Here is an 11856-nt window from a genome sequence, read left to right on the forward strand (position 1 = left end):
AGATAAAGAAACACTTGAAAGAATGCTCAAGGTCTTCTCTGAAAATGAAGCAATATATCCTTTCTCTAGAGACTGATACAAGCTAACCCATGTTAAAAAACGCAACCCCATATATAAAAAGAATACATAAAGGAATCCTAGACATGATCCTAGCTAACTTAAGAACGTACCTAAAAGGTTTGTTTGAGGGAAAAGCGGATCACTCTTCAAAATAAAATCTTCTTTTTTAATAAGCCAACTTTTTTTCCGGATAAGTAATGCGTAATAACTAAGATCCTTTTCTTTTTCCTCAGTTAGCTATCAAACCTAGAGCTTGCAACAGAAGAAACTAAGAGCTAATTGATATAGAAAGGAGGGTTTGTTGTAGACTTGTAGCAACTTTAATGAACAAGCTGTGTGGTTCAAGAAGAAACGGGTAGGTTTGGCTTGTTTGGACTTGTTTGGGCTTGTTTGATAATGCATGTGACGCAAAAGAAAATACCTCCATCACTACCTAAATTTTCTATATACTCTCTAAGTAACACATGTGCACATGAAGGCCACCTCGTGCACCAATTAACTTCATTGGGGCCATGCGATAGGAGATTGAAGAGGAAAGTGACCTAATTATATGTTAACAATTCATAAAAAAAAGGTACAAATTATGAGTTTTCTTCAAGAAATCTAATCAGAATCAAAACTAACTAAAAGTTTCTTGATGATTAGATGTATTAGGTTCATATCTAATCCCATTATGCTCTTATGAGATACAATATACGGTGGTGCCCTCGTGGGAGTTATGTTTTGTATGTTTCAATTATTAGTTAATTACAAAATGCTTACTTTTGGAAGTACGAATTTAATTAGTTGCTAAATAAATATACGTGCAAGGTTTAATGACACACAATCTTCATCTCGTTGCCTGAAAATATCATAAATTCTGAGTTTCATGGATGAAACTTGAATAAAATTGTGAGTACTTTTTTGTTTTTTTTTTTTTTTTTTGTGGACGGATGAAAGTGTATGTACCTGTGCCCAAACTTAAAGGTACATAGCACAGCAAAGAGGACACGAACTTTAGCAAATATTCGCAAATAATGAATATATTTTAGTAGAAAGACTTGAAAAGTAATATCGAAGATATTAATAATAAGAATGTAGGAAATAGAAAGACAATGACAGTCACCAAATTGCCTCACATGAAGAAGGAATCGACCAGTATAAAGACTGGAGCTTGGTTTCTATTGGGAGAGATGGTGGATATGTTCTTGTTTATTTTGAAAACTGACAAAATGTGGTTAAAACAATAGGGGCGTGGGCATGACATGAGGGCACGATTACTGCTTAAATATTCACACGGTTTAAACAAGGTTCATGTGCACGCCTATTTTCATTCGGTCCCATGTCCCTCTACCTTTTAATGTTTGGTATTGTGTACATCAATATATATGTTGTTTAAGGAAAAGTGTTAATTGTTTTGTACCGAGTGCTAAGTCACCTTTTCAATATTTAAATATTTAATGATCGATAAAGTATCAGGTATTGTAAATCGATAACAATATATCGACTGATCACTGATGATCTCATATTTTTAACATATAAAACTGAAAGTGTTAAAAAGTATTATGTGACGAAACATGAAAAGTTTGCATATATAGTAGTAGAAAATTTTTTGTACCTAAGAGGCCACACATGCTCTCCCCATCACTTAATTCAAATTGTCTAAGTGTTTGACTCAAGTGAGGCCAAATTAACACGTTAGGTGGATCCTCCCCTAGATGTTATAGAATCATGAGAAAAAATTATGGTAACATGAGTCATTTGGTGTATTATACGCATTGTGATAAGGTTGGACGATATGATTGATATGTATCACTTGTAGAGCATATTAATATAACAAAAATTAAAAACAAAAATAAATAAATCCACATAGTTGATAGAATAACAACTCCACGTAGCAGTATTTTGGGTATACCAAAAAATTGATGACAAAAGCATTGCATAAGAGCTTTTAAGTTTTTCTTTTCTTTCTAATACAAACAATAGACTATATCATCTAAACTAGAAGGAAAATGATTTAAACTTCAATGCAAAAGAAGAGTACATGTACTCTAACCAACTTGACTAAGCCCAAATCTGAAATAATTTTTAAGTTAAAAGTGCTCTCATTCTATCAAAAAGTTGTACCTTTAGAAAGACAACTATAGGTAACTACCGGAAAGCAAAAGAAAACTTGGTAAAACCCCTACTGGCAGAACTACCATATATCGATCCTTATAAATACCTAGCATCAATAATTTCCCAAGACAGTTGCCCCTCTTTCTCCGATCACTCTCTATCTCTCATAACACAAGGAATTAAGCAAGCAGCCTAGAACAAGTAAAATAGAAACAAAGGCAATGGTTGAAGCAGCAGAGCAATCCCAAAAGTACCCGACAATGGCAGAGGTACAAAATCGCACAAACATTCAAAGAATCTTCTTCATCGCATATTATCATAAATTAATTTCTATTGATTTTTTTAGTTCATTTTATGAACTTTTCGAATCTTGAACATGTTCTAGGTGGTGGAAGAACTTCACAGAATGACACATATTGGCTTCCCAATTGCGGCCATAAATTTAGCGGGTTACCTCAAAAACATGGTCCTAGTTGTGTGCATGGGAAGGCTTGGAAGTCTTGAGCTAGCAGGTGGGGCTTTAGCCATTGGCTTCACCAACATCACTGGCTACTCAGTCCTCTCTGGCTTGGCCATGGGCATGGAGCCTCTATGCAGCCAAGCTTTTGGTTCACAAAACTTCTCCATAGCTTTCCATACTTTACAAAGAACTATTCTCTTATTGCTTCTCACTTCTCTTCTAATTGCTTTGCTTTGGTCCAATCTTGAACCTCTATTGCTCCTTCTCCATCAAAACCAAGATATAACAAGGATTGCAAGCTTGTATTGCCAATTTGCCATCCCCGATCTTGTTACCAATAGCTTTCTTCACCCCATACGTATTTTTTTACGTAGTCAAAGCACAACATGGCCATTGATGTGGTCCACTTTACTAGCAATCATTCTACACATTCCTCTCACAATCTTCTTAACCTTCACTCTTACCCTTGGGGTCAAAGGAATAGCAATTTCCACTTCTCTTACCAATTTCATAACTCTATTTTTTCTTGTGGGTTACATGGTCTATGACCATATCACGAGAAAGTCTTTTTATTATTTGGTTACGGACCGGTGTGAACCCACTACTAAGTATGATACATCGCAAACATTGTACCAACCCTTATTACCTAAAAAAGTAGTACCACTTTCGTTGAGGAAAGTGCTAGGAGATGACGAATGGAGGATGCTAATTCGACTTGCTTTGCAAAGTTGCCTAGGAGTTTGCTTAGAATGGTGGTGGTACGAGTTCATGACAATTCTAGCCGGTTACCTTCACAAACCTCACATTGCCCTAGCCACATCAGCCATAGTGATACAAACCACTTCTCTCATGTACACATTGCCAACGACACTAAGTGCATCAGTGTCTACACGAGTAGGCAACGAGCTAGGGGCAGGCCAACCCAAAAAGGCACGTTTGGCGGCGGTGGTGGCGGTGGGGATGGCACTAGTGAGCTCATTGTTGGGCTTGTTATTGACCACTCTGGGGAGAGAAGCATGGGGGAGAATTTTCACAGATGATAATGAGGTTTTGGAGCTAACAATGGGTGTGCTACCAATTGTTGGACTATGTGAGATTGCAAATTGTCCACAAACTACAAGTTGTGGGATTTTGAGAGGAAGTGCTAGGCCAGGCATTGGGGCATGGATTAACTTTTACTCATTTTACATGGTAGGTGCGCCTATTGCAATAGTCTTGACGTTTGTTTGGAGATTAGGGTTCAAAGGGCTTTGTTATGGGCTTCTAGCAGCTCAAGTTACTTGTGTGGTGTCTATATTAACAGTGGTCCATAAGACAGATTGGGAGAAAGAATGGCTTAAGACGAAAGAGTTTGTAGGAAAGAATAATGATGGAATGGCTGCATTTGCACATGCAGATGAAACAGTCAAATGTGAAGAGGGTGTTGCAAATTAGGAGATTTGAAATGTCCAAAGGATTTCGTGGGATGTTGGTGTTTCTAAAGAAGTAGAATATTTTGCATGCTGATTGATCGATAGAAGAACAATCGCACAAATAGTTCCCATTATTCCTTGTAATTTACGATTTGTAATGTTTTTGCGTTTGCTGTCCAGCTATTTCTAGGTGCTACTTGTTTTTAGTTTTACATGTATTCTTCTTGTACTAGTCATACAAATTTATATTATCTTATAACTTTGATCTTTACATGTGTATCTGATTTTAGGGTGGAAATTAGGCTTACTAGCTACCATTACAAAATACTTAGGTTTACAATCATAGCTCAACTCTAACTTGGTCTAACTTGGCGATTCGATTGTTTCTGGTATGTCCATATTCTTTAGTTTAAAATTTTCTGAATTTTTTTTTATTATCTTTATTATTACATCACAGGAATTAAATTCTAAAATAATTATAACCTTAACTCATTACCTTACCCTCCTCCACGCTTGAGCTAGCCTCAAAGATGTTATTTAGAAAAACTACTCCTTTTATAGCACATAAATTTTTCATAAGGCTTTTTTTTTCTTTTTTTTTTTTTTGTCATCAAAATGATAAAAATTTATTAAAGCCGAGACTTATATCTACTGCAAGAATATTAAATAAAAAACTCGGACCAATCTCATTCCAAAGGAACCCGGCACCATATTCGGTAGCAAACGAAACCATCTCGTGAGCAGCGAAGTTACATTCCCGGGGATGAACCCGAACTTAACAAAATCAAAATGCATAGCTAAAGAAACAACATCAAGCAGCGCCCTTTCTAATATTGCATCCCTTTCCATCTCTCTATTAATCATACGAATCAAAGATTGGGAGTCAGACTCGACCTTCACCTTTGTACAGCCGCTGTTTCTGTAAAATATCAATGCTGCCCTCACGGCAGCAGCCTCAGCAGCAATGGCAGAACAAAAATAAATTTCCCCACACCTCCAGTTCGCTTTAAAATCCCAGCAAAGTCTCTTAACAGCCACCCAAAACCACCCAACCTCGTCTTTGATTTCCAAGCACCATCGCAATTAATTTTCAAGGTTCCAAATTCCGGCTTCTTCCAACCTCCCTGCACGCCCTTGCCGACGGAATACCTCCAGGATGACACGGTCCCTGGTTATCAATCTTAACCATCACATCTCTAAACTCACTCACCTGCCCCCTTCACAACTCCAAAGCCTCCGTTAGATTCTTCATAAGTTGTTAGATAATTACAGATCACTAACTAATCACTCATATTTTACTTTATGCACTCCCTGCTTTTTATGTAGTCTCTAAATTAAGTAACTAAATAAAATCAGGAGACATAATAATAAAACAGTGCAGATAAAAGAGGAATGCAGACATCAGTCCTTAGATAACTTAGTTTTTTTTTTTTTTTTTTAACAAACGATATTATCTACACAGTTAATAATAAAACGCTATCTACAAAGAAGAAAATAGGAGCCCAACCATCCTAATATAAACCATTTCACCGCTGCACAAATCTTGAGTTTTATTAGTTTTGGGCTTTTAATCCTCAAGTCCAAATTGGTGAAGAAGATGGGCCTATGGTAGAGACCTTATTTTCCTACGTAACGTGTTTTTTTACATTAAGAAAGGTGACAACGGTAGGATTTCCTTGAAAAAACTCCCCCCTATGAGAGAAATTATCTTCCCTCGTTGACCCCTGTTTTTAGACTCGGCATTATTCTCTCTTTGGTCTTTTCTCTCTGTTTTCCTCCTTGCTTCCTATCTTATAACTATCTTCATCCTTTGATTGTGGTCACTCTTATCGCTGATGAGTCTTTATATTTAAGGAAAACTAACAAAAATGGTTTGAAAATTTTGAGTTGTAATGATAAGAACAAAATAAAGGGTAAAATGAATAGTACTAAAATTGAATTTTTAGTGTAAAAATGTGATTTTTTGTTAAAGTGAATAGTATCGGAAACTTTTCGTTAAAATTCACTTATATTTATGGTTGTGGTTGTGATCGTCAGCTCACTTTGTCAGAGTAAAGTCTTTGTTGGGTTCATGGCTTACAACTCAAGCTCAGATTTTTAAGCAACAGTTGTTCAGAGTCAAGGGTGGTGGTTTTTTTTCTTGTGGTTTTTGTCCATGGCAAAGAACTATGAGAAGGAAGTTTAATGTTTGTGGAGTGTCTCGTAGTAGTGTTTCTTTAACAATAGTTGCAAGATCATTAAACTGTGTTGCAGTCTTTTTCTTGCGGTGTCTTTAGTAGGCTAAGGATCAATTGTATTGTATTTTGGATAAGATTGTAATTGTGAAGTTGTGATGTTTTTTTTTTCACCAATGTAACCTCTTGGTTAAATTTGACGTGCATGACCTATTGGCACTCTTAATAAAGTTTCATTTGAAATCTCAAAGGGGAAAAACAAATAGTGGCATACCACGTCAACCAAATGAAGGGCTGGTTTGGTAGGGCTGGTTTGGTATTGCTGTGTTTTGAAAAAAAACTGTTGTAAGAATAAGCAGATGTGCTGTGAGAATAAGCGGCTGTGAAATAAATCAGCAGTGTTTGGTAAACTTTTTTGTAAAAGTGCTTTTGGAAAAAAAAACAGTTTGATAGTGGGTCTTTTCATTAAAGGAGCCATGTAGCTCCGTATGCTTTGAAAAGAAACCAGTTTTCCAAAGCTGCAAATAGTAGCTTCAGCTTTTTTCTTTGATTTCAGCTTATTCTCATAGCAGCTTCCAAAATAAGCCCTTTTTTTTCAGTTTACCAAACACCTAAAACCCTCACAGCATTTTTTCATGGATGCTTTTTTTTTAAGCACCTCACTTCCAAACCACCCCGAAGTCATGCCATGGTTAGAATGAGAATAAGAATACTTATTTCTGATTCTTGAGTTTTTTGTGTTTACTAAAGTAATCATATGTTAATATTTGGGAAAATTATGAACCAAATCAAGCAGACGGGGTTAGTGATCCGATTTCCTTTTCTATTACTCCCCTTTTTTAATTTCCTGATTCCTTCTCTCATTTTAATTAAATAAACAGGTCATCATTGTTTCTTTCTTTTTTTGTTTTTGGATGAATATTTTCCCATTTAGCTACCTTTAAAGTCTCAACCGAATAAATGTCGCTTTTTCCTTTTTCCCTTTTTTCTGTTTAAGGGCGGGCAAACTGATGAAGACGATGGTGACTGGTTTGCAGAGCTTGCACAAACACTGGGTCTGGGGCTGCTTTTAGGGTTTTTTCTTTTGGGGGGGGTCAATAAAATGATTAAAATGAAGAAGCTGCTTTAGAGTTTTGCTTTCTATTATGCAGGCCATCATAATGGTTCATTGAAAACCACCATTGAAAGCCACATAAAGGTAAACTTGACACTTGACAGTGGAGGTAGCTGGGAATGTAATCAAATGTTGTCCTTCCTGAAGGTGTAGGAATAATTAAGAAAAGAAAGATGCAAACCCTAGCATGAGTCCAGAGTATATAAATGGAAATTTTTTACCTATATTAACTTCATCGAGTTTCAACAACAACAACAACAACAAAGCCTTTTCCCACTAAGTCGGGTCGGCTATATGAATCCTAGAACGCCATTGCGCTCGGTTTTGTGTCATGTCCTCCGTTAGATCCAAGTACTCTAAGTCTTTTCTTAGGGTCTCTTCCAAAGTTTTCCTAGGTCTTCCTCTACCCCTTCGGCCCTGAACCTCTGTCCCGTGGTCACATCTTCGAACCGGAGTGTCAGTAGGTCTTCTTTGCACATGTCCAAACCACCGTAACCGATTTTCTCTCCTCTTTCCTTCAATTTTGGCTACTCCTACTTTATCTCGGATGTCCTCATTCCTAATCTTATCCTTTCTCGTGTGCCCACACATCCAACGAAGCATCCTCATCTCCACTACACCTACGTGTTGATGCTTTACCGCCCAACATTCTATGCCATAAAGCATTGCCGGCCTTATTGCCGTCCTATAAAATTTTCCCTTGAGCTTCAGTGGCCTACAACGGTCACACAACACGCCGGATGCACTCTTCCACTTCATCCATCCATCTTGTATTCTATGGGTGAGATCTCCATCAAATTCTCCGTTCTTTTGCAAGATAGATCCTAGGTAGCGAAAACAGTCGCTCTTTGGTATTTCCTGATCTCCGATCCTCACCCCTAACTCATTTTGGCCTCCGTTTGCACTGAACTTGCACTCCATATATTCTGTCTTTGATCGGCTTAGGCGATGACCTTTAGATTCCAACACTTCTCTCCAAAGGTTAAGCTTCGCGTTTACCCCTTCCTGCGTTTCATCTATCAACACTATATCGTTTGTGAAAAGCATACACCAAAGAATATCATCTTAAATATTAAGTTTGTGATCTTCGCTAGATTGCTCCGGTCATTAGTGTGGATAAGTATGTAAATGGATAGAGACAGGAAGCAAACACAAGATGTACGTGGTTCACCCAGATTGGCTACGTCCACGGAGTAAAGGAGTTCTCATTAATTGTGAAGGGTTTACACAGTATATAGGTTCAAGCTCTCCTTTAGTGAATACAAGTGAATGATTTAGTACAAATGACATTAGGAAATATTGTGGAAGAATGATCTCGTAATCACGAAACTTTTAAGTACCGAAGTGTGGTATCGTCTTCACTTGCCTTATCTGTCTTATAGGTAGATGTGGCATCTTCTTTGGAAGTACTCTTCCTACCTCCAGGGGTGGTATCTTTAACTGGTGGAGATGCACAAGGTAATGTATCAATTTCACTTGACGCTTACTTGTAGTTTCAGGCTTGGTCAAGCGCGATACAAACCATGTAGTAGGAGTCCCCCAAGTCGCCGAGCTAGGGGATCTGCTGAAAGAGGTGACAGACAAGGTAAGCAATTAGAGCTCCAAGCAATCAGTCCCAGATCAGAAGTTTTGATTTCGAGTTCCGGCTGATTGTTATCCTTCTCCTTATCTTGCAGGTAGCATGAAGGATAAAGAGAAGAAAAGGAGAAAAGGTGATATGAGATACTTTTGCTTTTGAAGAAGTAACTTTCCACAGACTTATTCTTGAACTGGGCTGGAGGGTTTTCTTGTTTCCACCAGAGTATAAGGCCGACTGAAGAATTTGAGGGTCAAAACAAGTCCATCAAATCTAGAGTACATTCGACCCTGCTGATATGGGATACTTTTGCTGTTGACAAAGTAGTGGATGTATCGGCACGTGTTCTGTTGCGCTTGTCTCCACATGCTTCCTTGTATCCTTCTCACTTGCCCTATTTGTTCCTCAGGCAGATGTGGTATCTTCTCGGGAAGCATAAGATGTTGAAGATGAGTACTCGAGAGCAATGGGGTTCCAGGCAGTCAGTTCCGGACTGAAAGCTTGATTCCAAGTGCTGACTGATTGCTCTCTTTCTCCTTGTCTTGCAGGTAAGAACAAGGCCAAAGGAAAAGACAGGAAAAAAGCATGATATGGGATACTCTTGCTTTTAACCTTGATGATATGAGATATTCTTGCTCTAGTGTAGCTTGTTTGCAGAGGTATTCTCGGGGGGAAAGAAAGCTGAGTATTTCGAGAGGCTTCGTTGGGAGTGCCCTCTCAGATATGAGGAAGGGTTGAGCATTTTTGCAGGTCTGCCTGTCCGTTGAGGATGGAGGTCGACATATATAGGAGTCTCCCTAACAAGGAGTAATACTATTCTTTTACCCTGCTTGGTCATAGCACGGTAGTGGGAGCTGCCAGCTTCACGTGTTTTAACTCTGTGAGAGCACTTTGAAAAAGTGGTCTGTGGTATCTGGAAAGCTGATGTTACGTGTGAAGATTACAGACAAGCTTTATCCAAGGAGATCTGGCTCTCGAAGTTGAGAAAGCGGTGTGAGGATTACAGACAAGCTTTATCTAAGGGGCTCTCGAAGTTGAGAAAGCGGTGCCTCTTCGGTTTTCGAACAAGCAATCCTGTCGGGGATCTGTCTCTCGAGATTCGAAGAACGGTGCCTCTTCGATTTTTGAGAAAGCAATCCTACTAGGAGTCTGGCTCTCGAGATTCGGAGAGCGGTGTCTCGTCGCTTTTTTAGAAAGTAATCGTGTTGGGAGTCTGGCTCTCGAGATTCGAAGGACGGTGCCTCTTCGATCTTGAAGCAAGCAATCTTGTTGGGAGTGTTTTCTCGAATGTGAGTAAAGGTTAGGCCTGTTTGCTAGTCTACCTTGCCACGGAGCACAGAGGTTGACCCACAGGGACTTTCCAATTATCCAGCAATGGTCTTGTTCCTTTACCCTTGTGGGTAATAATATGGTAGCTAGACCTTCAAAATTTATGTGTCTAAACTTTGTTAGTGTTGTTTCTTTGCTATTCTTTTACCCTTCTTGGTCATAGCGATGTAATGGGAGCTGCAAGCTTCACGTGTCTAAACTTTGTCAGAGATTTTTGGCAAAGTTATCTGTGGTACCCGTGAGCTGATGTTGCGTGTGGAAAGTGAATGATTGAACAGTAACATTCACGTGCTTTCTACTTCACTAGAAATCTTCGACAGAATGCCCGTAATTTCCGCAAAGTTGAGTGTGCATGTGACAGGTGCTGACAAGGCTGAAAAAGCAGGTGCCTCTTCGATTTCTGAGATTGGCCCTCGTGGTCTCTGAGCAGCCCAGCTTTTGAGAAAGCAAGCGCCTTTTCGATTTCTGCGATCGACCTTCGTGGTCTTTGAGGAGCCCAGCTTTTGAGAAAGCAAACGCCTATTCGATTCCTGAGATCGGCCCTCATGGTCTCTGAGTAGCCCAGCTTTTGAGAAAGCAAACGCCTTTTCGATTTCTGAGCAGGCGCCTCTTCGATTTCTGAGATTGGCCCTCGTGGTCTCTGAGCAGCCCAGCTTTTGAGAAAGCAAGCGCCTTTTCGATTTCTGCGATCGACCTTCGTGGTCTTTGAGTAGCCCAGCTTTTGAGAAAGCAAACGCCTATTCGATTCCTGAGATCGGCCCTCATGGTCTCTGAGTAGCCCAGCTTTTGAGAAAGCAAACGCCTTTTCGATTTCTGAGCAGGCGCCTCTTCGATTTCTGAAGCTCCATCGAGTGTGAATTTTTATAGAGGCTGGTATTAAGTTCCAAAGCACACTTGAATCTCCACCAGTAGAAGCTCCCTTCTTGCATTTCTAAGATCTTGATTTGTCCGACTTCTTTTCTCTTCAACACCTTTGAAAATGTCTGGCCCCTCCGACCGTCGTTTTGACTTGAACCTTGTTGAAGAGGCAGCCACGCCTTCTCCAGACAACATATGGCGCCCATCCTTCGTATCCCTTACTGGTCTTCTTACCGTTGGGGATTCCGTGATGAAGAATGATATGACCGCTGCGGTGGTGGCCAGGAACCTTCTCACTCCCAAAGATAACAGACTACTTTCCAAACGGTCTGATGAGTTGGCTGTTAAGGATTCTCTGGCTCTCAGTGTTCAGTGTGCAGGTTCTGTGTCTAATATGGCCCAACGCCTATTTGCTCGAACCCGCCAAGTTGAATCATTGGCGGCTGAAGTGATGAGTCTCAAACAGGAGATTAGAGGGCTCAAGCATGAGAATAAACAGTTGCACCGGCTCGCTCATGACTATGCTACAAACATGAAAAGGAAGCTTGACCAGATGAAGGAATCTGATGGTCAGATTTTACATGATCATCAGAGGTTTGTGGGTTTGTTCCAAAGGCATTTATTGCCTTCGTCTTCTGGGGCTGTACCGCGTAATGAAGCTCCAAATGATCAACCTCTGATGCCTCCTCTTTCTAGGGTGCTGTCCAATACTGAGGCTCCGAATGATCCCCCTCCGGTGCCTGCTCTTTCTGGGGCTCTGCCGACTGCTGAGACTT

The 11856-nt window shown here is 39.7% G+C and overlaps 1 protein-coding gene across 1 annotated transcript; it reads left to right on the forward strand.

Annotated features, from left to right (window-relative positions):
• Nucleotides 1–2267: 2267 nt before the first annotated feature.
• On the forward strand, nucleotides 2268–4300 carry LOC103423977 (protein DETOXIFICATION 55-like). The gene is made up of 2 exons (XM_008362048.4): nucleotides 2268–2426; nucleotides 2543–4300. Exons 1-2 carry the CDS (start codon nucleotides 2379–2381, stop codon nucleotides 4049–4051), a joined length of 1557 nt encoding a protein of 518 aa, XP_008360270.2. The 5' UTR covers nucleotides 2268–2378; the 3' UTR covers nucleotides 4052–4300.
• The last annotated feature ends 7556 nt before the right edge of the window (nucleotides 4301–11856 follow it).

The sequence above is a fragment of the Malus domestica genome, chromosome 13 (assembly GCF_042453785.1).
Source record: "Malus domestica chromosome 13, GDT2T_hap1".
Lineage (NCBI taxonomy): Eukaryota > Viridiplantae > Streptophyta > Magnoliopsida > Rosales > Rosaceae > Malus > Malus domestica.